This window comes from Macaca nemestrina, chromosome 4, assembly GCF_043159975.1.
Source record: "Macaca nemestrina isolate mMacNem1 chromosome 4, mMacNem.hap1, whole genome shotgun sequence".
Classification (NCBI taxonomy): Eukaryota; Metazoa; Chordata; class Mammalia; order Primates; family Cercopithecidae; genus Macaca; species Macaca nemestrina.
The window spans coordinates 78,065,785-78,092,499 of NC_092128.1; the positions used below are offsets into that span (position 1 = coordinate 78,065,785).

General features: G+C 40.6%; 2 protein-coding genes and 1 long non-coding RNA gene across 11 annotated transcripts in view; 1 reads left to right on the forward strand and 2 right to left on the reverse strand.

The window, feature by feature from the left end:
* Window positions 1-1,135: 1,135 nt before the first annotated feature.
* On the reverse strand, window positions 1,136-7,348 carry LOC105475573 (uncharacterized). Its single transcript, XR_983470.2, has 3 exons — window positions 6,651-7,348; window positions 3,545-3,623; window positions 1,136-1,937 (listed from the first exon to the last, which is right to left on the reverse strand). It is a non-coding gene; the product is annotated as an uncharacterized lncRNA (long non-coding RNA).
* An 8,646-nt stretch (window positions 7,349-15,994) lies between these two features.
* LOC105475572 (replication protein A3) lies at window positions 15,995-19,334 on the reverse strand. Its single transcript, XM_011730943.3, has 4 exons — window positions 19,180-19,334; window positions 17,893-17,967; window positions 16,709-16,817; window positions 15,995-16,156 (listed from the first exon to the last, which is right to left on the reverse strand). The coding sequence occupies exons 1-4, from the start codon at window positions 19,276-19,278 to the stop codon at window positions 16,074-16,076; spliced, it is 366 nt and encodes a 121-aa protein (XP_011729245.1). The 5' UTR covers window positions 19,279-19,334; the 3' UTR covers window positions 15,995-16,073.
* A 196-nt stretch (window positions 19,335-19,530) lies between these two features.
* The window catches only part of LOC105475570 (UBAP1-MVB12-associated (UMA) domain containing 1), a 308,802-nt gene continuing 301,617 nt past the window's right edge, over window positions 19,531-26,715 (forward strand). For 3 of the 9 annotated variants that reach the window (XM_071094876.1, XM_071094875.1, XM_071094874.1), the window contains exon 1: window positions 19,548-19,681. The gene's annotated coding sequence lies outside the window, so the exon portion shown is untranslated. Of the gene's footprint in view, window positions 19,682-20,362; window positions 20,541-26,715 lie in introns of all 9 variants that reach the window. The other 6 variants (XM_071094871.1, XM_011730940.2, XM_071094872.1 and 3 more) reach the window with 5 other exon arrangements.

The following is a 26,715-nucleotide window of genomic DNA, read 5'->3' on the forward strand; positions in this document are numbered from 1 at the left end:
CTGCAATCCCCTAATCTAATTTCCAATAAGACCATCTATCAGACAACTTATCTCTAGTTCCTGTGTTTTAAAATTACAGAAGTGGCCGGGCGCGGTGGCTCAAGCCTGTAATCCCAGCACTTTGGGAGGCCGAGGCGGGCGGATCACGAGGTCAGGAGATCGAGACCATCCTGGCTAACACGGTGAAACCCCGTCTCTACTAAAAATACAAAAAGAAATTAGCCGGGCGTGGTGGGGGGCGCCTGTAGTCCCAGCTACTCCGGAGGCTGAGGCAGGAGAATGGCGTGAACCCGGGAGGCGGAGCTTGCAGTGAGCCGAGATCGCGCCACTGCACTCCAGTCTGGGCGACAGAGCAAGACTCCGTCTCAAAAAAAAATAATAATAATAAAATAAAATAAAATAAAATTACAGAAGCTAAATGTTGTGTTCCAGATTGTTTAGGGAGTCATACCTAGAAGCATTTGGTGACTTACACTTCTTTCTATTCTTTCGATTAAGAAAACATAAATGTGTACATAACTGGTGTATTTTCCAATTATTTTAGGTGAACTTTACAAATGCATTTTGGCCCTTTTGCGGGGACCTATTTTTCCTTTTTAAAAGTACCAGCCATTCAACTTTGAATAACAGACAATGGAGCATTATTTTTTTGAAAAATAAATTATCTGAGGTAGAGTTCTAGCGTTTGTATATATTAATCATTTATTTTCCCTGTACTGCTTAAAATGTATTCTTAAATTTGTATGTTGGGCAAGGCGTGGTGGCTCACACCTGTAATCCCAGCACTTTGGGAAGCCGAGGCAGGTGGATCACAACGTCAGGAGTTTGAGACCAGCCTGGCCAATATGGTGAAACCCCGTCTCTACTAAAAATACAAAATCAAAATATTAGCCAGGTGTAGTGGCACATGCCTGTAGTCCCAGCTACTCGGGAGGCCGAGGCAGGAGAATTGCTTGAACCCAGGAGGTGGAGGTTGCAGTGAGTTGAGATCGCACCACTGCACTCCAGCCTGGGTGACAGAATGAGACTCCATCTCAAAAAAAAAAAAAAAAAAAAAAATATATATATATATATATGTATATATATACACACATGTGTGTGTGTGTGTGTGTATATACACGTGTATATACACATATATAATAGGTTTAGGTTATGAGATAGAAGATAAAGGAGGAAAAGCAACATAGGACGTATTTTATTCCTATTGAAATGTTATTTTTATTTTCCTTAAAAAGGGATAAAGTGGGATATTAGTGCCAATTTTGGCAGATGAGTAGTCTGGTGACAAATAACACAGTAATAAATCGATGGTCCCCTTATACCTCCACTGGTAACTAAAGTTTACATTTGGTAAAGAAGATAGAAGCCTTTGCAGCTGCCTTAAATTATTCTATGGAAACAAGTGGTGCGTGTGTGTGTGTGTGTGTGTGTGTGTGTGTGTGTGTGTATTTTTTTTTTTTTTTTTTGAGACAAAGTCTCACTCTGTCACCCAGGCTGGACTGCAGTGGTGCGATCTCAGCTCACGTCAACCTCCACCTCCTGGGTTCAAGCGATTCTCCTGCCTCAGCCTCCTGAGTAGCTGGGATTACAGGTGTGTGCCACCACGCCCAGCTAATTTTTGTATTTTTTGGTAGAGACGAGGTTTCACCATGTTAGCCAGGCTGGTCTCAAACTCCTGACCTCAGGTGATCCACCCACTGTGGTCTCCCAAAGTGCTGGGATTACAGGCTTCAGCCACCGTGTGCAGCCATAAATATATATGTCTTACCTTGAGTTGTTTTCATGACTTACTCACACGGTGGAGACTGAAAGAAATTGCTCAGTAGGTCAATTCCTTTAGGTCACTGAGTCCCGACAGAAATAGTCCACAAATTCCCCTGGTTTAGAGGCAATGATTTCTAATTCCTAGCTCCCCACTAGGTCCACAGCATGCTCATCTGGAAAACATTTAGTCATTTCTGAGGAGATTCTAAAATGAGGCAACCCTTGGTCAACTATCTGCCTTTCATAAAAGGTCAATCAAATACATGACCAACAAAGACATACATTTCTGAGCCATATGGAAAAAATAATTGACTTAATGGGACCCTGATCACTTAAAAGAATAGATGCGTCTCTTATAAAGAAAAGTGTATTCTCTCATCGGTTCCAATATTTTCATAATATTTAAAGCTCTCAAATGCTAAATAAAAATATTAAAACATTTGAGTGAAATGTGGCACTGTTTCTGATTTTCTATAAGGTTATGATAAATTTACTTGACACAATTTAACTTTAAATGATCATGTTGTGTTAAGCAGAATTAAATTAATGAAAATAAATGTTACCATCTAAATAATAAATATTTCCTAATTGAGTAGCTAAGGTAAAAATAATGCTAAATTATCTAGTTTTTAATTAGTAATTATTCAACAGAAGATTTCTCCCTGCTAATTATCTTTCAAGATTCAGGTGAAAAGATACTAAGATCTTTTAACAAAACCATTCATTTAAGTCCATTATCAAATAAACTATAGTACCTTAACATGTTATGGTATGAGATTCTCACAGCCAAAATTATTGGCTTGTTTTCCTGGGTAATATTTCAAACCCCTGTGAAAAATGAATAGTTGCTTAGAAAAGAGGGCTAATTAAGTCATAGTGTCATTTATGGCATTGCCCAAAACTGTCACTCTGCTCATATATTTTCCTTTCTTTCAACTTACAGCCCTCACTATTTTTTGATAACTGGAAGTTTTCTGAATTTTGCATCTTGAATACCTCACTGTTGTTCTTTATCTGCCCACCAAAGAAACAATCATGTTGAAACTGCATTTTTTAATATGCAAAAGCCACCACATTTGTCTAAAACTTACATTCTGTAACATGTAAAGAAACAATAGTATGCAAACTACAGTTTTATCTTTGCAATCAATATGAATGTATTACACTATAAATTGTTTATGGCCTACACTTCTGGCCTTAATTAGCCATCTCAAAACGTCATGCTGTAGGTCAAATGGGGTCATAAAAAACATAAGTGGCTTACCTCAAACCAACATCACTATTAGAAAGTAACTTAAAACACATGCTTTATTGGTATTCTAGATTTAACATCATCTTCTTAGGAAAGATAACCTGGGGTTCCAGAATTATTAATTTTTTTAGCAACCTGTCAGAATCAAATTCTATGCAAATTAAATAAGAAACCAAATTGGAGTTTCACTAAATAGAACCTACAGAATTTGCTTGTTGTTAATGCTGGTGGATTTCTTTGAAACCTTAGACTAGTTAAATACTAAATAGCTAGTAAGAGTGGAGACATTGCTAGAGATTATACTAGACAGCTGTTGACTGAGATTTCATAGGGCAGTTTTAGACCTTGTTTATTTGTATCTCCAGTAGTTAGCCCAGGAGTTTTACTCCAAGTGCTTGTTAAATAATATAATGCATATTAAATTAATACCTTAAAAAGACAACCTCACTCTAGAAAAACAAAAGACAACCTCAAAATTCTATAAATTTAGTAATAATACTAGTTGATCACTCAGAGCACGTAACTCACCTTATGAAGAGGGGCTTTCAGAGTTGTGTTCAATTTTGTCACTTTCAGATGAAAATAAAAGTGAACACTGGAAGAACATCTGTAAAATTACAACCAAAAACAACCATATTGTAGTTCATCATTCATTCCCTACATTAGATTGTGCTTGATATTTCTTCAAAAATTCAATGTTAGTAAAACGTTTGATTGTCCTAGTGAATTTAAGGATATTAAAACTCTATAACCTATTGTTCCTTTCCTTTCTTAGCTTTCCAGGAAGATTTGGGGCTAAAGTCAATGCCTGATTATATTTTCTATGTTAGGTTGGGTGTTTTTGTAGTTACCGTTTCCTTTTTCCAGTGTTTCCCTTTTTATAGCTTAATCCTTTTTAGAAATGTGTGCTGTATATTATGAATTAGTGGCAGTTTTTTATTCTTAATCCTCATTTTTCAATTGTTTTTGAGCTTTCAGAACACATTGTTCACTATTTCTTGAATTTTTTTTTTTTTTTTTTTTTTTGACAGAGTTTTGCTCTCTTGCCCAGGCTGGACTGCAGTGGCACAATCTCGGCTCACTGCAGCCTCCATCTCCCGAGTTCAATCAATTCTCGTGCCTCAGCCTCCCGAGTACCTGGGATTATAGTTGTGCACCACCACACCCAGCTAATTTTTGTATTTTTAGTAGAGGCAGGGTTTTTCCATGTTGCCCAGGCTGATCTTGAACTCCTGGTCTCAAGTGATCCAACTGCCTCGGCCTTTCAAAGTGCTGGCATTACTGGCGTGGTTGAAACTCTCTCTTCCTTGCCTTTCACTATATTCTTTCGGTCAACAAATATTTATTGAATACTTAATAGTTGTCAGGCACTGTTGTGATTCCTCTCCCAACTCAACGATCCTGTTCTTCATCCCATTCATTCTCACTTCTGCCCCGTAAATGGTGCAGGTCCACCAAGGTTCTGTCATTTATTTTATGATGTTCTCAATTCTGCACTCTGCTTTGATTTAGGAACACAATCCCTTACTTGAAACTTTTGAAGCCACATATGCTTCAAAATTCTGAATTTTTGGATTTTAGCAAAGTCATAGGTTGTAACAACCATATATTTTGCAACACTTTACACAGAGAGGGGCAGCACTCTTTAATCAAATCTATTAATATTTCTGCAATGAAATATATCAATGTTTACACAAAGCGAGATAGGGACTATGACTACTATAGTAGAATATGTAGACTGTATAAGCCTCACTGCATTTTTTTTTTTTTTTTTTTTTGAGACAGGATCTCACTCTGTCACCCAGGCTGGTATACAGTGGCACAATCTTGGCTCACTGCAACCTTCATCTCCCGGGTTCAAGCAATTCTCCTGCCTCAGCTTCCTGAGTAGCTGGGACTACAGGCATCCACCACCATGCCAGGCTAATTTTTGTATTTTTGGTAGAGATGTGGTTTCACTACACTGGCCAGGCTGGTCTCGAACTCCTGACCTTAGGTAATCCACCTGCCTCGGCCTCACTACAATTTTTTTTTAATTTTTGAGACGGAGTCTCGCTCTGTCGCGGAGGCTGGAGTGCAGTGACCGAATCTCAGCTCACTGCAAGCTCCGCTTCCCAGGTTTACGCCGTTCTCCTGCCTCAGCCTCCCAAGTAGCTGGGACTACACGCGCCCGCCACCTCGCCCGGCTAGTTTTTTTGCACTTTTTTTTTTTTTTTTTTTGAGACGGAGTCTCGCTCTGTCGCCCAGGCTGGAGTGCAGTGGCCGGATCTCAGCTCACTGCAAGCTCCGCCTCCCGGGTTTACGCCATTCTCCTGCCTCAGCCTCCCGAGTAGCTGGGACTACAGGCGCCCGCCACCTCGCCCGGCTAGTTTTTTGTATTTTTTAGTAGAGACGGGGTTTCACCGTGTTAGCCAGGATGGTTTCGATCTCCTGACCTCGTGATCCACCCGTCTCAGCCTCCCAAAGTGCTGGGATTACAGGCTTGAGTCACCGCACCAGGCCCTCACTACAATTTTTACCAGGTGTTGCAGCTAAATGAGTTTTGTCTTAGAAAATGCTTTTCAAACCATTTTTGATTTTGAGATTGCAGATAAGGGATGATTTACCTCTTACCTTTTCTACTTTTCTAACTTTTTCTACTTTAAATATTTTAAGCAAATTTTGTCTCGAATCTGTCAGGTCCTACATTTCCAAATATTTTCTGGACATCTTTACTAAAGGACCTATCAAATACTTTAATTTGTACCAAAGCAAATGTATTGCCTTCTAACCCACTGATCTCTTTCTTGGTTGTTACTCTCTTTAACGCGTAGCATCATCACTGACAATGGGTGCAGGCCTTCATTACCTCTCCTTTCAGTTTTGTGACTTCCTAAACTAGGCTGGATAGGCTAATTTATTCATGCACTATGTTAGACATCGGCAAATACCAATAAGGCAGGCTTAACTTCAGGTTCCCCACTTATAAGGACCTCTTCTTAGTGGAGAAGGCTAATTAAAGGATTAAATAAATTAGAGAACATTGGTACAATGGGCTATTTTGGAACCATTAAAGACAATGAGATGACTATGTCAATTGCCAAGACATATTAAGAAAAAATGCGTGTTGCAGAATAGTATATTGAGGTCCTATGAACAGATAGTTCATCTATATAGAGAAAGTCCTGGAAAGCTATATACAAAAACATGCATATTAAATTAATACTTTTTGGCCGGGTGCGGAGGCTCAAGCCTGTAATCCCAGCACTTTGGGAGGCCGAGACGGGCGGATCACGAGGTCAGGAGATCGAGACCATCCTGGCTAACACGGTGAAACCCCGTCTCTCCTAAAAAATACCAAAAAAAACTAGTTGGGCGAGGTGGCAGGCGCCTACATGTAGTCCCAGCTACTTGGGAGGCTGAGGCAGGAGAATGGCGTGAACCCGGGAGGCGGAGCTTGCAGTGAGCTGAGATCTGGCCACTGCACTCCAGCCTGGGTGACAGAGCAAGACTCCGTCTCAAAAAAAATAAATGAATAAATAAATTAATTAATACTTTTAAAAGACAACTTCACTCTAGAAAAAACAAAAGACAACCTCAAAATTCTATAAATTTAGTAATAATACTAGTTGATCACTCAGAGTATTTAACTCACCTTATGAAGAGATGCTTTCAGAGTTGTGTTTAATTTTGTCACTTCTAGATGAAAATAAAAGTGACCATTTGAAGAACATCTATAAAATTACAACTAAAGACAACCATATTGTGGTTCATCACTGATAGCATGTCTCTGGAAAGACAATGTGGATTTTATTTTCTGATTTTTCTTCTTTTAGTGTTGAAATTTTTCAGAGAATATGTATTTTAATCCGAAAAGGGATTATCAAATTAAATGTGATGAGATATATGAATGAATAAATATAATGCAGAAAGGAATATAACGCAAAGAGGCAGGGCACGGTGGCTCACGCCTGTAATCCCAGCACTTTGGTAAGGCAAGGCGGGCAGATTGCTTGAGTTCAGGAGTTCAAGACCAGCCTGGGCAAAAATCACAAAAACCTGTCTCTACCAAAAATACAAAATATTAGCCCGGCATGGTGGAGCACACCTGTCGTCCCAGATACTTGCAGGGGCTGAAGTGAGAGGATCGCCTGACCCCAGAAGGTCAAGGCTGCAGTGAGCTGAGATCGTGTCACTGCGCTCCAGCCTGGTTAACAGAGTGAGGCTCCTGTCTTAAAAGAAAATAAGGTGGGAACACAGTACAAAGTAACTAACTCAGGCTAAGTTATGAAAATCTTAGAAAATGCTTTCCTTTGAGTGCAGCAACAGACATTCCAATTAGAGCAAACAGCAGACCCAGTGGTACCAAAAGGGTACAGTGTGGGAACAGCAGATTGGGTGCTGGAGAGTAGCTTCAAGGGGAAACAAGATTTGACATTGAGGTTAGATATGGAAGATAGTGAAAAGGACTGGAGATAGTCAAGTGTTTCTGGGCAACTGGGTGGCTTATGGTAGCTTTAAAAGAAACAGGGCTAATCAAAACCACAGTGAGAATGCTACTTCATAGCCATTAGGGCAGTTATAATAAGAATAAGTCAGTGAAGGGCTTCAACTTGTTGGTAATATGGACCTGCTCTAGTCGGCGGGGAGCCTCTGGAAGTTGCTGATTTTTAAATAAAATACTTTTTTTTTCTTTTGGAGTGTTTTTAGATGTGCAGAAAAGTTACAAAGATAGTACAGAGAGTTCTCATATAAGCCCTCAACCATTTTGTCTCCCTTAATATTATCTTACATTATCATGGTACATTTGTCAAAACTAAGAAACCAACACTGGTAAATTATTATTACCTGAAAGCCAGTCCTCATTCAGATTTCACTGGTTTTTCCATTAATGTGCTTTTTCTTTTCCAGGAGTCAATATAGGATCCCACAAAACATTTAGTTGTCATGGTCTCCATAATCTCCTCACTCTGAGTTCCTCTTCTCAGTCTTCCCTTGTTTTTCGTGAACTTCACAGTTTTGAGGGGTGCTGATCAGAAAGTTTGTCGAATATTCCTCAATTTGGGTTTGTCGGACATTTTCTCATGATTAGCCTGGAGGTAAAGGTTTTAGGAAAAATACCACACAGGTATTTTTATCACATTATTTTAGAGGACACATCATTGCTGATGTTAATCTCGATCACTTCATTTAAAATGTTTGCTAGGTTTTTCCACTGTAAGCTTCCCAGAAAGTTTTTCCTTTCCATACTTCTCAGGCTTTTAAGCTGTACATTATATTACAAGTGGTGTTTAATGCGATTTTTTTGGCTGGGCGATGGGAAGAGGGTGGAAAAAAGAAGGTCAGTTATATAGCTAAGGTTGTCATAATAATTCAAGTGATAGAGGACAAGCACTTGGACGTCTAGTGGCAATAGTAGATGGTAAAATGGATTGGAGATATTCAAGTGTTTCTGGGAAGCTCGGTGGCTCATGGTAGCTTTAAGAGAAACAGGGTAAGACAAAACCACAGTGAGATACCACTTTATACCCATTAGGAAAGTTATAATAAAAAGTCAGATAATAACAAGTGATGGTGAGGATGCAGAAAAATTAGAATCCATACACACTGCTGATAGGAATGTAAAATGGTGTGGCAATTTTGGAAAACAGGCAGTTACTCAAAAAATTGAACATATTTACTATTTGATGCAGCAATTCCACTTCTAGGTACATACTTGAGAAATAGAAACACAAGTACACATAAAAATGTATACACAAATCTTCATAATAGCATTACTCATTATAACTAAATGTCAAAAACTACCCAAATGTCCACCAATTGATGAATGAACAAAATGTGGTATATCTTATTTAGCCATAAAAAGGGTGGAAACACTAACATGCTATGTTACAACACAGATGAACTTTGAAAATGCTATGCTAAGTGAAAGAAACCAATCACAAAAGATCACATATTATGATTCCATTTGTATGACATGTCCAGAATGGAGACAAATCTAGAGACAAAAAGTAGATTTATAGTTGCTTAGCACTGGGGGAGTGGGTGGATGGTGGAGGGATTAGGCTATGATAGGGCAAATGGTATGAGTTTCCTTTTGAGGTGATGAAAATGTTTTTAAATTCATTATAGTGATGGTTGTACAACCCTGAAAACACTAAAAGTCATAGAATTGTACACTTGAATTTGGTAAATTGTATGATATGTAAATTATATCTCAATGAAATTACTATAAAAAAAAATCTGTAACACATGGCAGGGGAACCATACTTGTTCAAACTACACTCATTCAAATCGAAGTGGTGGTGGGACATCCAGGTGTAAATGTTGAGCAGCTCAAAACTTAGGTTGGGCCTAGAGATATGGCACCACAAATCATTAGCATAAAGGAGTCACTTAACAGAAAGCAAGATAATTCATTTAGTTCAATTTACTAAACATAGTAGCTGAAGGGAAGGTTTCAAACAGGGCAACTTCAACATTTAATAGCACTGAGTTTTCAGGGGTTAACACAGAATGAGGACTGACTCTGATATGGTTTGGCTCTGTCTCCCCACTCAAATCTCATCTCAAACTGTAATCTCCACGTGTTGAGGAGAGAGGTGATTGAATCATGGGGGTGGTTTCCCCCATGCTGTTCTTGTGCTAATGAGTGAGTTCTCAAGAGATCTGATGACTTTATAAGGCAGTTTTCCCTGCTCTTGCTTGCTCTCTCTCCTGCTGCCCTGTGAAGGTGTGTGCTTCCTCTTCTGCCATGACTGTTTAAGTTTCCTGAGACCTATCCAGCCATGTGGTACTGTGAGTCAATTAAACCTCCCTTGCTTATAAATTATCCATTCTTGGGTAGTATGATATCTTTATAGCAGTGTGAAAATGGACTCATACAGTTAATTGGTACCAGAAGTGTGGGGTACTACTATAAAGATATAGAAAATACGGAAGTGACTTTGGAACTGGGTAATGGGCAGAGGGTGAAATAGTTTGGAGGGCTCAGAAGAAGACAGAAAGATGTGGAAATGTTTAGAACTTCCTAGAGACTTGTTGAATGGTTTTAACCAAAATGCTGATAGTGATATGGACAATGAAGTCCAGGCTGAGGTGGTCTCAGATGGAGATGAGGAACTTATTGGGAACTGGAGCAAAGGTCAGTCTTACTATGCTTTAGCAAAGAGACTGGCAGCATCTTGCCGCTGCCTTAGAAATCTGTGGAACTTTGAACTTGAGAGAGATAATCTGAAATTGGAACTTATGTTTAAAAGGGAAGCAGAGCATAAGGTTTAGAAAACCTGCAACGTGACTAAGAGATAGAAAAGAAAACCCATTTTCTGGGAAGAAATTCTAGCTAGCTGCAGAAATTTGCATAAAGTAATGAGGAGCCAAATGTTAATTGCCAAAACAATGGGGAAAATGTCTCCAGGGCATATTGGAGATCTTGGTGGCAGCTCCTCCCATCACAGGCCTGGAGGCCTAAGAGGAAAAAAAATGGCTTCCTGTGCAGGGCCAGGTGCCCGCTGCTGTGTGCGGCCTCGGAACTTGGTGCCCTGCATCCCAGATTTTCCAGCTCCAGACGTGGCTAAAAAGGGCCAAGGTATAGCTTGGGCTGTTGCTTCCAAGGGTGCAAGCCCCAAGCCTTGGCAGCTTCCACGTGGTGTTGGGCCTGCAGTGCACAGAATTCAAGAGTTGAGGTTTGGGAACTTCCACCTAGATTTCACAGGATGTATGGAAATATCTGGATGTCCATGCAGAAGTCTGTTGCAGGGGCAGAGCCCTCATGGAGAACCTCTGCTAGGGTGTTGCATTAGGGAAATGTGGGATTGGAGCCCCCACAAAGAGTACCCACTGGGGCACTGCCTAATGGAGCTGTGAGATGAGGGCTACTATCCTCCAGAACCCAGAATGGTAGCTCCACTGAGAGCTTGCACCCTGTGCCTGGAAAAGCCAAGGACACTCAGTGCCAGCCCATGAAGGAGCTGCAGAAGGCCATGAGAGCCCACCCCTTGCATCAGCATGCCCGTGATATGAGACATTAAGTCAAAGGAGATTATTTTGGAGGTTTAATATTTAATGACTGCCCCACTGGATTTTCGACTTGCATGGGACCTGTAGCCCCTTTGTTTTGGTCAATTTCTCCCATTTGGAACGGGAGCATTTATCCGATGCCTGTACCACCATTGTATTTACAAAGTAACTAACTTGCTTTTGATTGTACAGGCTCATAGGTGGAAGGGACTTGCACTTGCCTTATCTCAGATAAGACTTTGGACTGTGGACTTTTGAGTTAATGCTGAAATGAGTTAAGGCGTTGGTGGCTGTTGGGAGGGAAGGCATGATTGGTTTTGAAATGTGAAAAGACATGAGATTTGAGAGGGGCCAGGGGCAAAATGATATGGCTTGCTGTGTATCCCCAACCAAATCTCATCTTGAATTGTAGTACCCGTTATCTCCATTTGTCAAGGGAGAGACCAGGTGGAGGTAACTAACTGCATCATAGAGTGGTTCTCCCATTCTGTTCTCATGACAGTGAGTGAGTTCACAATGAGATCTGCTGGCTTTTTTTTTTTTTTTTGAGATGGATTCTTGCTCTGTCAGTAAGCGGGATCTCAGCTTACTGTAATCTCTGCCACCTGAGTTCAAGCAATTCTCTTGCCTCAGCCTCCGGAGTAGCTGGGACTACAGACATGTACCACCATGCCAAGCTTTTTGTATTTTTTTTGTAGAGATGGGTCTTTGCCATGTTGGGCAGGCTGTTCTCGAACATCTGACCATAAATGATCCACCCACCTCGGCCTCCCAAAGTGCTGGGATTACAGGTGTGAGCCACTGTGCTCAGCTGATCTGATGGTTTTATAAGGCAGTTTTCCCTGCTCTTGCTCTCTCTGTCTCTCTCTCTCTCTCTGCCTTGTGAAGGTGCCTGCTTCCCCTTCCACCATGATTGTAAGTTTCCTGAGGCCTCCCCAGTCATGTGGAATTGTGAGTCAATTAAGCCTCCTTTGTTTATAAATTACCCATTCTCGGGGAGCATCTTTATAGCAGTGTGAAAATGGACTAATGCAGACTTCTTTGGCATTCAAGACAACATTGTTATTGAGACTGGCTGATATCTCTCCTCATTTTCAACTAGTCTCTGAATGGGAATACGTTTGAGAAATGAACCATTAGACAATTTCATTACTGTGTGAACCTCACAGAGCATACTTACGCAAACTTAGATGATACATCCTATTGCTCCTAGGCTACAAACCTATACAGCATGTTGTTGTACTGAAGACTTTGTGCAGTTTTAATAGAATGGTCAGTATTTGTATATTTAACTGTAGAAAAGATACAGTAAAAATATGGTATAGCCCAGGCACAGTGGCTCATGCCTGTAATCCTAGCATTTTGGGAGGCCGAGGTGGGCAGATCACTTGAGGTCAGGGGTTTGATACCAGCTTGGCCAACATGATGAAACCCCATCTCTACTAAAAATACAAAAATTAGCCAGGCTCAATGGTGGACAACTGTAATCCCAGCTACTCAGGAGGTTGAGGCAAGAGAATCTCTTGAACCTGGGAGGCAGAGTTTGCAATCAGCCAAGATCATGCCACTGTACTCCAGTCTGGGTGACAGAGCAAGGCTTCATCTCAAAAAACAAATTACAGTACAGAAGATTAAAAAATGAGTTCCAGACCAGACCGGGTAACATAGTGAGATCCCATCTCTACCAAAAAACACAAAAATTCACTGGATGTAATGGTGTGTACCTGTAGTCCTAGCTTCTTAGGAGGCTGAGGTGGGAGGCGCACTCCTGCCTGAGTAACAGAGCAAGGCCCTGTATTTAAAAGAAAAAAAAAAGATACACCTGTATAGGGCACTGACCATACACTGTGCTTGCACACTGAAAGCTGCTTCCAGGTGTGAGTGAGTGGTGAGTAATGTGAGGACCTAGGACATTACTGAACCCTACTGTAGACTTTACATACTTAGGTCACATTAAATTTATAAAAATATATTTTTCTTTCTTCAATAATAAATTAACCCTCGCTTATTGTAGCTTTTTTACTTTATGCACTTTAAAATTTTTTTTAACTTTTATTTTTTGGATGGGTCTTGCTGTGTCGTGCAGGCTGAAGTACACAGCAGCATGACTGTTGCTCACTGCAGCTTCGAACTCCTGGGTTCGAGCTATCCTGCCACTGTAGCCTCCCAAGTAGCTGGGGCTATAGGCATGCACCACTACACATAGAACATAGAAAAGGTATGGTAGGCCAGGTGCAGTGGCTCATGCCTGTAATCCCGGCACTTTGGGAGGCCAAGGCAGGCAGATCACGAGGTCAAGAGATCAAGACCATCCTGGCCAACCAACATGGTGAAACCCTGTGTCTACTAAAAATATAAAAATTAGCTGGGCAGGCCGGGCGCGGTGGCTCAAGCCTGTAATCCCAGCACTTTGGGAGGCCGAGACGGGCGGATCATGAGGTCAGGAGATCGAGACCATCCTGGCTGACACGGTGAAACCCCGTCTCTACTAAAAAATACAAAAAAAAAAAAACTAGCCGGGCGAGGTGGCGGGCGCCTGTAGTCCCAGATACTCGGGAGGCTGAGGCAGGAGAATGGCGTGAACCTGGGATGTGGAGCTTGCAGTGAGTCGAGATCTGGCCACTGCACTCCAGCCTGGGTGGCAGAGCGAGACTCCGTCTCAAAAAAAAAAAAAAAAAAAAAAAAAAATTAGCTGGGCATAGTGACACATGCCTGTAGTCCCAGCTACGCAGGAGACTGAGGCAGAAGAATCACTTGAACCCGGGAGGCAGAGGTTGCAGTGAGCTGAGATCGTGCCACTGCACTCCAGCCCAGGCAACAGAGCAAGACTCCATCTCAAAAAAATAAGTAAATAAATAAAAAAGGTAAATTTTCTAAAAACATTTTCACTCTTTTTGAATAACACTTAGCTTAAAACACACTGTACAGCTGAACAAAAATATTTTTCTTTGTATTCTTATGAACTTTTTTCTATTTTCAAAATTAAATTTTCTTTTTCCATTTTAACTATTTTGTTAAAAACTAAAACACAAGCACATATACTAGCCTAGGCCTACACACGGTCAGGATCATCAATATCACTGTCTTCTACCTCCATATCTTGTCCCAGTGGAAGTTCTTCAAGGGCCATAACGTGCAAGGAACTGTCATCTCCTATAAGGCCTTCTTTGGGAAGACCTCCTGAAGGACTCTCCTGAGGCTGTTTACAGTTACCTTTTTTCCTGTAAGTAGGAGTATAGTTTAAAATAACGATAAATAGTAAACACATAGCCAGTAACATGGTATTTTATCAAGTACTATGTACCATACATAATTCTATGTGTAATACTTTTATATGCAGCTTACTGTGCTGCTTGTTTACACCAGCATCACCACAAACATGTGAGTAATGCATTGTGCTAAGATGTTATCATGCCTTTGTCTTTAGGCGATAGGAATTTTTCAGTTCCATTATGATCTTATGGGACCACCATCATATATACAGTCTGTCATTGACCAAAGTCATTATACAGCGTATAACTGTACAACTGTCTTCATTTCACGTAATAGAATGTTTTACCGTAAGTGGTTATGGCAATGTCCTCAAGTAATGAGCAGGGTATTTTTGGATGACAGAAGTTGAAATTTAAGATTATACTAATTAAAACTAAATATTTTTGGTATATAGTAATCTATATGGATTTAGAATTATTTTATTTCCTTATTCAAGACAATGGGTCAAGCCATAAAACCTAACTGGCCACACAGGTCATCAGTTATTCTTTACTACCTTATTCCAAACCTGCCACATCTTCCCTGCTCACCTCCAACATGGTACTAGAGAGAAATCCCATACTAAAGATAATGACAGTTGAAAAGAAGAAAAAAAGAATAAAAAAGTCAAATGATTCCACCAACTCTTTCAATGACCATATATTCCTCGTTTGGAATTTAGTAAATGCTGTTTTAAAACCCAGGAAGGCTGGGCACGTAATCCCAACACTTTGGGAGGCTAAGGCTGTAGGATTGCTTGAGGCTAGGTGTTTGAGTCCAGCCTGGGAAACACAGTGAGACCTCATCTCTAGACAGAAATTTAGGAAAACCTAGCTGTGTGTGGTAGTGCCCACCTGTAGTATGAGCTACTCGGGAGGCTGAGCCCAGAAGTTCAAGGCTGCAGTTAGCCATGATTGCACCACTGTGTTGCAGCCTGGGCAACAGTGAGATCCTGTTTCTACAAAAACAAAACCAAACCAAGCCTGTAATCACTAATTACAGAAGATGTAAGATTCTGTTTGCCTTTTCTTGAGATGGAGTTTCGCTCTTGTTGCCCAGGTTGGAGTGCAATGGCGCGATCTCGGCTCACTGCAACCTCCGCCTCCTGGGTTCAAGTGATTCTCCTGTCTCAGTCTCCTGAGTAGCTGAGATTACAGGTGCCTGCCGCCACGCCTGGCTAATTTTTGCATTTTTAATAGAGATGGGGTTTCATTATATTGGTGAGGCTGGTCTAGAAATCCTGACCTTAGGTGATCCACCTGCCTCGGCTTTGCAAAGTACTGGGATTACAGGAGTAAGCTACTGCGCCCAGTCTGTTTGCCTTTTTAATGTCATCTAATTCATTTTATAAGTAGAGTATCAAGGAAATAATTATCATGGTATAGTTTGGGAAAAGGTGAGTAAATCCCTAACACTGCTGGCCCAAGGTTTTATTTGGTAGGTCTAAATCTTGACCTTATAGCTATGAAATTTCAAGTTTGTGCTTGAATACATGACTAAAACAATGAAAATGAAAAGACCAATAGTATGTACCATTTTAGTTTTTATTAATAAAATAGAAACCTAAACTCAGACAACTGCTTTATTCTTGCATCTAATCTGACCATATATTGGAGTAGCAATTCTTTATAAAAGGACTTAGGTGAGAACTGTCAATATATCAGTTCCATCAAAAACTCTAGGTTGGAATATCTTAAAAAGAGTAAATTAAATGAGAAAGCACAGAAATCTCTCCCTCAAACAAGAAGGGCTTCCTTTAATAGTCTTTAATATAGCTCATTTGCAATTGTATGAAAATCCATCACGATCAATCATGTTGCACAATCCCTAAAGGATAAAACTGAGGGAACTCATGGATAATTTTCACAGCTTCATTGTAAAGTCCAAGATCTGAAAGAAACATTTAAGCAAATATTTAATCTACAGTGGAAAGTTGTAACATCAATTATTATCTAAGATATTTTTACCTATTTCCTTTTTCTCATCCTTTTGGAAGTGAATTTCTAGAAATGGAGATACGGATTATGGATTCTTGTATTTAACTGTGACGCCAAAAAAAAAAAAAAAAGACATGGGAGTACCAACCATTTTGACGTTCATTATACAGGCAGTTTCTGCCTGGCAGTGTTTGGGTGTTATGCATTATTCAGTTCCTTCCATTTATATATTACAACAAAAAAACTAATACTATTTTTGTTATATTAAAAAAATTACCTTTCGACAAATATTAATTAATCTTTACTGGGTTTCTTACATATATAAGCACTACTTAGAAGCAGGTCAAAACAAAATGTACCCCCATTTTCCTTTAGGATCACAAAATTCTATAGAAATTGAAAATATAGCAGTACTAATTCTTTAGACCAATATATATCAAATTAAAAATAAAAAGTTTTCCTGCTAATTACATAAAACCAGTCAATACTAGAATGCTTTATTTACCAAAAGGATGGTTATCTTCTTTAAACTGGACATAAGATGTACACAAGATGGTGGCCTTGGTGGTTACTTTTCCAACCACTTCCATAATTCCAGAGATTTCTTCATCAAGCTAAGGCACAGAACAAGACGTCAATTTGGTGTTACCACATTTTCAGTTGACAATTAATTTGGAAAACTGTTATACAGGTTACTAATCTTTCACTTCAAGTAACAAAGTAATTTTAAAAATTACCAATGCAAAAGTTAAAATGTAACTTGTTAACAAATGTTTGAGTACTTAACTGTCAGCATGTTAACATTCCTGTTACATTTACTAGCAGCTTCAAGTACAAAGCTACAATTCAAGTTAAAGCCGAAATCGCTATTGAAAATGTCCAGCATTTCTATAAGCAGTAATTTCCTATGAGAGGAATCTTCTATAATCTGTATTTCACAATGTGTTCTGTACACATTAACCAAACAGCATATGGATTTGTCTTCACAAAATGCCAAAACAAGTTTTAAGTATTTTAAACATAAAATGCAAAAATAAATAAGTAAAAACTGAAATATATGAACAAAAATAGAAAATAAAATAAAATTTACAACTTTGAGGGACAGGTCGAGGCAGGAGGATTGCCTGAGACCAAGAGTTCAAGACCAGCCTGAGCAACATAGGAAGACTCCATCTCTACGAAAAACAAAACAAAACAAAAATTAGCCAGGCATGGTTGAGCATGCCTGTAGTCTCAGCTACTGGGGAGGCTGAGATGGGAGCAACTTGATCTCGGGAGGCTAAGGCTGCAGTGAGCCACGACGGTGGCACTGCATTCCACCCAGGGCAACAGAGTGAGACCCTGTCTCAAAACAAAAAACAAAAACAAAACAAAAAACCTCTTGAGGAAGAAAAAAACAATTTAAATTTTTCTTATGTGATTTTATGGTCTTTCATAAGGAATGAGAATTGTTATCCAGCATTTATGGGATATTTTCAAAAATCATGAAGCCCAAAAAATCATTGGTTAAAAATGTAAAAGGAAATATAATGAGAGAATAGTACAAGAATTTAATTTTTGAGCCAGGGACGTTTTACCAGCTCATCCTTTTTAAATTCATTCCAAAAAATTAGACACATTGGCAACAAACCAAATCCATATGAAGAATTAACTATAATATATATGAGACTTATTAATATTTAAACATACGGGTTCCATCAACTCGATGGTTCCATTTTTTCCTTCTCCATCTGAAAGAATAAACATTTTTCCAGTGGGATGAATCTAAAAACGAAACATAAGATTAAAATCTCACTGAAACAACAAAAAAGTTTGACAAACGATGAGTACATTGATCCTTAATTGAGCACAAATCAACTGTTTTTTGAACAGTTTATTCGTTCTATTCATTCAGTTTATTCAACTTATTAGTTCAAATTATAATCTTATGTTACCAAATGTCTTCATGGAACACAGTTAATTTTGAATCTCAGATAAACAAGGATTTTTTTTTGGTAGTGTATAAGTAGGTTCTGTATTTGCTAAATATGGCAACCCTATTCTAATAACAAATCAAAGGAAGCCCACCCTATCGAAAAGTGAAAGCTGCTGGCACTCATGATTTAGACAGCACATATCCCATGGAGGGTATGTTTTAAAAATCAGGCATGATGAAGTAAAAGGAGAACTGGTTGCTAGAATATCTGTGTCTACTCCTGGGAAGCAGCTGTAAAGAGCGCTGTCAGATCGCGTTTGAATGCCACCTTTGCCACTTGCTGAGTTTCTGAGCATTTTAGTCAACCACCTACCACTCATACTCAGTTTCCCTACTTGGGAAGTCAAAGCAACACTCATTTAAGGAAAAGGATGTGTGGATGAAATGAGCTACTAAATAAGTCTTTATATAATAGTTTTCTTTTCCTCAGCTTTTCAGGTCACTGATTCCAAGACTTTGGGCCTGTTTCTCGCCTGTAGAATGAGGGAACTTCACTTTAATAGGGGGGTTAGATAACTCACTACTACGGGACCCAAAGCGGACAATCAAGGCATGTTTTACAGAGAAGCGATTACGAGGAAACGAGGTTTGCAAAAAGAAGTAATTTCAGAAGAGAAGGAAACCAGCAGATTAGTTTTGTCGGCGTCCGTGACGTCTGAGTAAACTAAGAAATCTGAAGCTAGATGTGGGAGTCGTGTTTATAATTTCCCCTACGTAAGCACGGCCAGAACGGAGGCGACGGGCACTGGAATTTAGAACGCAGAGCATCTGAAAACACCTTGTTTCCGTGTCATAAAAGAGGCACCAAAATGGGGCTACAACGGCTAAAGAATTTCCAAGAAGTCTCCTTTTGCAAAATAAAGGATTCGGGAGCGCAGTGATCTGAGGCTTTCCGTCCTTTTTCATCCGCCGTTATCCACTTAGAATCCGCCACCCAGGCGGTCATGGGGTCCCTCCCTCCAGCTACGGACAGGGGAGCCCATGACTGCGAACCCGCATACCTTTTCCAGCCTCCCTACGAAGCAGACAGGCTTGTCGATGAACTGAGCTAGCATGCCGACGTTGATGCGCGACCTCGGTAACTCCATCATGTCCACCATGATTATGGTCCAAGACTGCAGCTGGCGGGAAACCCACGAACTACTGAAACTGTGCGCCCCGCGGGTGTCTATGGGGCAGATTTCCCGGCACCAATCAGCGAAGACTAGCGCTCCAGCTTCGCCAATTAAATGCGCGGAAAACTAAATCGCAATCGCGCTGTCACTGAAAGGGGTGGAGAAGGGGCGGGATGCGTCCGGAAGTGGAGATTGGCTGCTTAGTGACGCACGGCGTCCTGGAAGTTGCCTGACACTGGGCGAGAGGCAGTGGAGGCGGGGCTTGGATAGGGGCGGAACTTGAGGCTACCCTTCTGCGATCACTGGATTCTCGGCGGTGACTTGACCCCGGAAGTGGGGTGTGGAGCTCCGGTGCCGGTGCGGCGGCGGACTGCGGCGCGAGCCTCAGGTACCTCTTCTCGCGGGAGGCGCCGCAGCCTTACTATTTCCCCATTCTTCCCGCGGACAGAGTCAAAAGAGCTAGGCGGGATTTCGGTACCAGCTGCTGCCGCGGTGCTGTGGGTGCTGCGTACCAGCTGTTACTGTTGCCTCGCCTTCCCTCTTGCCGGTTCTGCGTGGGAGGCGCGGGAGTTTTGCTGAATAATATGTGGTGTGGCGTCGGGGTTTTGATACCAGCCCCCTTGGAGATGGGGAGAGGGGTCATCAGTGATCTTGATCACTTTCTTCAGGCTTTTGCCACTTGTTGGCTGAGGGTCGATTTACTCCCTTCGCTGCGTCACTCTACTTTCTCCAGTTTCTCCACCTGTAAGAAGAGAGAGTGACTCGATTACTTCTAGACGTTTTTTAGCCCAACCTGGCCACACTGCGGAGGTGCCGGTTCTCTCACCCCGCTACCTCCTCCGCGTTGGCAGCCAATAGAAGCAATTAAGGATGGGTAACGGAGAAGGACTACTGGCCACTACCAGAGGAGACAAGCTTAAATCGTTGTTAGACCCCGAGTTAGTGTTCCCCGAGCTAGGGTTCCCCCTTCTGAGGCGTATTTTCCCCATCCGCAAAACGAAGGGTTAGGCGGAATGATTTGCAAGGTACCAGTTGACCCTAACTTTTGGCGGTATGTTGGACTCAACAGTTTAAACCCCCTCAGCAGTCTCTCTACTCTGGAGGGCGATCTGGAGGTCTGGAATATAACCGATTCCTGGGAGATTGGGGGTAGTCTCCAATCTGTCCCTGGCTCATCTTGAGACCCGAAGCCGGCGGCCTTGCCAGGAATATTCTAGAGTGAATACGCATAAAAATACCTTCAAACGGTACTGTGGAAATGGGACAGAAGTTTTAATTGGGTATTATAACTTTGTGGAAACTGAGTGTGAATTTGCCCAAAGCTACAGAATTGTCATCGTTCAAATTCCCTTAAGCAAAAAAGATCCGATTTGAGACTTGACGTGGCAATTTAAGATTGGAATCTCATGTTCGATAATTAAGTGATAGTCTCCCTTAGTGTTTACTTAGCACTTAATAGGTTTGCCTTAGTTTTACTAACAGGAGTTTAAAGGATTTCATTAAACAGATGTAGAATGTGTGTCAGTGGTGTATAAAAAAGTTGTGGTTGTATTGGTACAAGTCAATAAAGTCCATTTTGTATTAAAGCTTTAAGTCTTTTGTACTTTAGCATTGTTTTGCAAAGCAAGTTGATGTGCATTATATAGGGGAGAGTACACCCATGAATGTCTTTCATAGCATTTTTTTTTTGAGGCAAGATCTTGCTCTGTCACCCAGACTGGAGTGCAGTGGCATGCTCATAGCTCACTGTAGCCTTTAACTCCTAGGCTTAAGCGATCCTCTCACCTCAGCCTGCAAGTAGCTGGGACTATAAGCACATACCACCACACCCAGCTAATAAATAAATAAATAAATATATATTTATTTTTGTACAGATGAGGCCTCGCCATGTTGACCAGGCTTATCTCAAACTCCTGGGCTCAAGCGATCCCTCCCTCCCCTCTCTCTCTCCCAAAGTACTGGAATTACAGGTGTGAGCCTTGGTACGCACCCTGTAATAGCGATTTTTTTTTTTTTTAAAGAGCAGTCCTGAGAGTACCAGATGTTAATGTCATTGTTTACTTGCAGTGAAAACGACCACTTTTAAGCAAAGGCTTTCTTTTAAAACAAGGAGATGAGCAAGAAGATAATTTAAAAAAGCTTTTTTGCATATTTTTGAGTCACTTAAAATATTATGAAATATATGATGTACAGAGAAAAGTATAGCTAGCCGATTTGCATAGTTTTGAGAGAAATGAAATGAATCCATGGGGCCTGTCATTCAGCTGAAGAAATGGAACTTTACCACTTACCAGTAAATTTTACCAGTTTGCACTTCCCCAGTTAAGCCCTCCTTGCTACAGCCTTAAGTAAACACTATCTTGAAATTTGTGTTAAGCTTCCTAAGCCTTTCTACATAGTTTTATTACACATGCAGGCATTTCTAAATGGCATGTTGTTTTACTATTGCCAATCTTTGACTTTATATAAATAGAAACGTATATATCTTCTGACTTGTTTCTTTTGTTTGTTTTTGAGATTCATCTATATTGACGAATGTATATAGAGCATATTTTTATTTTGTTACAGGTAGGCATGAACGGGGCAGTAGTGGGCTGACCCCCAACCCACTAGAAATGTCGGGTGATGGTTTGGCAATAATCGAATTTGCTTCTCTAAAAATGACAATTCGGCAGCGCCAGGGAGAGGCCATTTCCTGATGGTCCATATCTGTTATCAAAATGTTAATTTAATGTAGACCCGAGGGAGAAACAGCTTCCTGGGCATGCATATTAAGAGACAAAGATGGTAAAGTATGAAAGTATGATCTTCCAGGTACACTCCACCGGAAAAAGGAAGAAAGCCTCAGATGGGCATGCGTGTAACTTCCTAAAAACACTTCCCGAGGCTAAGGAGGGCTCTGAGCCTGCGGGCAGCCTATCCTAAGGGAAGAATCATGGGAAAGAGACAAGCTTATAAAAGTCCTAGCATCGGCCGGGCGCGGTGGCTCAAGCCTGTAATCCCAGCACTTTGGGAGACCGAGACGGGCGGATCACGAGGTCAGGAGATCGAGACCATCCTGGCTAACACGGTGAAACCCCGTCTCTACTAAGAAATACAAAAAACTAGCCGGGCGAGGTGGCAGGCGCCTGTAGTCCCAGCTACTCGGGAGGCTGAGGCCGGAGAATGGCGTGAACCTGGGAGGCGGAGCTTGCAGTGAGCTGAGATTCGGCCACTGCACTCCAGCCTGGGCTACAGAGCGAGACTCCGTCTCAAAAAAAAAAAAAAAAAAAGTCCTAGCATCAGGCCCGGTGCAGTGGCTCACAGCTGTAATCCCAGCACTTTGGGAGGCCGAGGCGGGTGGATCACCTCAGATCATAAGTTCAAGACCAACCTGGTCAACATGGTGAAACCCTGTCTCTACTAAATACACAAAAAATTAGCCAGACGTGGTGGTGGGCGCCTGTAGTCCCAGCTACTGCGGAGGCCGAGGCAGGAGAATGGCGTGAACCCGGGAGGCGGAACTTGCAGGGAGCCGAGATCACGCCACTGCACTCTAGCCTGGGCCGCAGAGCGAGACTCCGTCTCAAAAAAAAAAAAAAAAAAAAAAGTCAGGATCAACTGTTAAGTGGGATACTTGACCTTCTCTCTTTAACCTTCACATTCCTGCGTATGTTTCTAACAAGCACACCTTTTTTTCTTTCCTGTTTTAATGCCTTTTTAAGTAAACTTCCATTCCTGCTCTGGAACTTGCCAGAGTCTCTTTTTCTGCTTTATGCCCCTCAGTCAAATTTTTCTTCTGAGGAGGCAAGGACTGAAGTTGCTACTGACCCGTAAGGATAGGCTACTGGTAAGTTGGGGTAACTTGGATCTCTGCCACTAGAATTAAAAAAATGATTTCCCCAAATGGTGGTACCAGTTTACCCTCTTACCTGGAGTATAAGAGAGTTACAGTTATTGTATATTCTTGGCAACCCTTGAAGTTTTTTCCCCCAATTTGATGGATATGAAATTTTTTTTGTCATGACCCTAATTTGCATTCCCTGATTACTGATAAGGTTGAACATCTTTTCAGATTTTTATTGGCTATTTATGTTTGTCTTTTATTCCTTGATTTTTCTTTTTCTTACTGACTTTTAACAGCTTTGTATGAGTGGGATATTATAATGGTACAAGTGTTGTCCGTTTTTGACCTGTCTTTCCATTTCCTTCCTTCATTCTGTCCTTTTTTTTTTTTTTTTTAAGTAGAAAGACCTCTTTTAATATAGTTAAACCTTTTCCCCCTTAAGTTTAATGTAGGAGAAAAGTCCATTAAAATCTCACTTACGAATTCTTTCATACATACTCTTAAAGGTATTCTATTTTTCCTAAAATTTTTAGAGTTTTGCCTTTCATATTTAATAGTCCGTCATCTAGAATTCACTTTTCATGTATTTTGTCAGATAGGTTTCCAATCTCTTTGTTTTAATTTCAATTGTCCTAATGTGATTTGACTGTATCACCTTTTTGCCACTGACCTTCACTTGTCACCTTAAGTTTACAGATATGTGTGGAGTCAATTCTGTTCTATGGATCTATTTTTCTATCCGTGAACCACAACCTATTTTCTTTAATAGTGTAGCCTTATCATAACTTTTGATATCTGGGCCTGTGTTCCCAGGAATGTCTTGGTTATTTTTATCTCTTTGCTGTTCCATATAGAATGTAGCTTACGAATTTCCATGAAAAACTGTGTTGGAATTTGGATCAAAATTGCATTGAATCCTTGGATGTATTTCAGGAAAAGTAACAGCTGAATGTCAACTCTTACTATTCTTGAGCCATTTTGGTTCCTTAAAATCTTTCCCAAAAGTCTCATACTTTTCTACATAAAAATTTTGACTTTTAGCTTAGATTTATTCCTAGATACCTTTTTTTGTTGTTATTATGAATGGTATCATTTTTTAAATTAAAGATTTTAACTGATTGTTTTAGTATATAGAAATGCCATTTTAAGAATTTTCTATCAGTTTTTTTGGAATTTTCTATTCATATTTGAATAATTACAGTTTTGTTTCTTAAGCATTCTTACATATTTTATGTATTTTTCTTACCTTTTGCCTAGGATAGAGCCTTCAGTACCATTTTGAATAGAAAGTGTTTAAGTCAAGATGGAGTCTGGCTGCATAAACAAAAGTATCTTTAATGCACAAATGCTTATTCTTACATGTGAAAGAAGTCCACAGCTGTGCAACTTAGTACTTATGTGGTATTGCCACTGAGACTCAGGGCCCCAGGTTCTTTCTGTCTTTCTGTACTTCTACGTTCAATATCTAGTTCCATATTTATGGTTACCTCATAGGCCAGGTAAGTGATGGAGATTCAGCTATCAAGTAAATCCACATTTCATGTGGCAGAGAAGTGGACAGGCAAGAGTATACCTCCATGAGATTCAGCTTCCTTTAAGGAGCATTTCACGAAGTCCTTCCCAACTTGAATTTCTGTTTATTAGGTTAAGGAATTTTCCTTCTATTCCTAGTTTGATAAGCGTTTTAATTGAATGGTTATGGAATTTGGTCAAATGCATTTTTTTTGCCTTAATTGAGATGATTGAAATGAGTATGTATTTTTCAGTGTTTGAACCAAGCTCATATTCCTGGAAGTTTGATTATGATATATTGTCTTTTATTATATATTCCTGAATTTGATTTGCTGTTGTGTTTGTTTAGGATTTTTTTTAATCCATGTTCATGAGTGAGATTGGTCTGTAATTTTCCTTTTTTGTATATTCCTTGTCAAAATTTGACATTATGGTTATGAGACAGGAGAATTCCCTGGACCCCTTTGTGGGGCTTGCAACCAGAGTGTGACTTGTTTGCTGCCATGAACTCAAATCCCTTACGGGAGGGGGAGTATGCAGGTGAGCAGGTGCAGGAGCTGGGGTGAGTGATTTTGGCCTCCGGCCCCACAGCAGTGTCTAGGGACGTTACAGTGCTCTTTTAGCCCTGCCGTCTGGGAATGGCTTAAGTGTTAAATAGCTCAGTGGAGTCAGTGTGACAGCCTTTTTGGGTTTCCGCACCCAGTGCATCCTGAATTCTTGTTTATCGTCCAGGAGAAATCAGGTCACATGGACTTGAAAGACGGTGAATGTGGGCATTTTATTGAGTGATGGAGGTGGCTTTCAGTGGGATGGTGATATGGTTTGGCTGTGTCCCCACTCAAATCTCATCCTGAATTGTAGCTCCCATAATTCAAGTGTTACGGGAGGGACTCGATGAGAGAGAACTGAATCATGGGGACAGTTTCCCCCATACTGTTCTTATGGTAGTGCGTAAGTCTCATGAGATCTAATGGTTTTATAAGGGGAAACCCCTTTCACTTGATTTTTTTTTTTTATTCTCTCTTGTCTAACACCATGTAAGACGTACCTTTTGCTTTCTGCCATGATTGTGAGGCCTCCCCAGCCACGTGGAACTGTGAGTCCATTAAACCCCTTTTTCTTTGTAAATTACCTTGTAAATTACCCTGTCTCGGGTATGTCTTTACCAGCAGTATGAAAATGAACTAATATAGATGAGGAGCTGGAGAGGGGAAGGAGTGGGAAGATGATCTTCCCCTGGAGTTCGGCTGTCCCATGACCAATCTCCTTCCTGACCATCCCCAGCCAAACTCCCCTCGACACTCAGATGCTTCCCCTCTTCTCTCCTCTGCTGCGCCATTCTGCTGCTCTGCCACCCTTCTGCTCGTGGAGCCTGGGGTTTGGGGTTTATATGGGCACAGAAGAGGGGAACATAGTGGGCCAAAAGGCAACATTTGGGTGCAAAAACAGCCTGTTCACATTTAGGGCTGTGGAGCCCTCGCCAGGGACCCCACCCTTCTGCCGCCTGTCCATATCAGTTATACTAGTTTTGTGAAATTAGTGTGGAGTGTTTCTTTTATTTATTCTCCAACATTGTATATAAAACTGAAATTATCTATCGAGTGTTTGGTAGTGTTCAGCTATAAAACCTTGTAGATCTGCTATAGTTATCTTTGACTAGAGCTTTAGACATTTCCCACAAGTTTTTATAAGTAGATGTACATTAAGTTCTAAGTATTTTCTAGTTTCCAGCATATTTCTTTTTTGACCCATGCATTATTTTTGTTTCAAAATATATAGGTTTTATTAAAGTTATTTTGATAATTCCCAATGAAATTGCATTATAATCTGAGGGTATCGTTGGTCTGATTCTTTGAAATTATATGAGACTAATTCTTTGAAATTATGTGAGGCTTGCTTTAAGGCTTATTAGGAACATGGACAATTTTTCATGTGTGCTTGGCAAAAATTGTATTTTCCAGGTGTTGGATCCAGTGTGTAAATTGCAGTGTTCACATAATTCTGTTATCTTTTTGTCTGCTTGTCTCAATCATTGATAAATATATGACATAGCCTATAGATGGTAGCATTGTCAAATGTCTCCT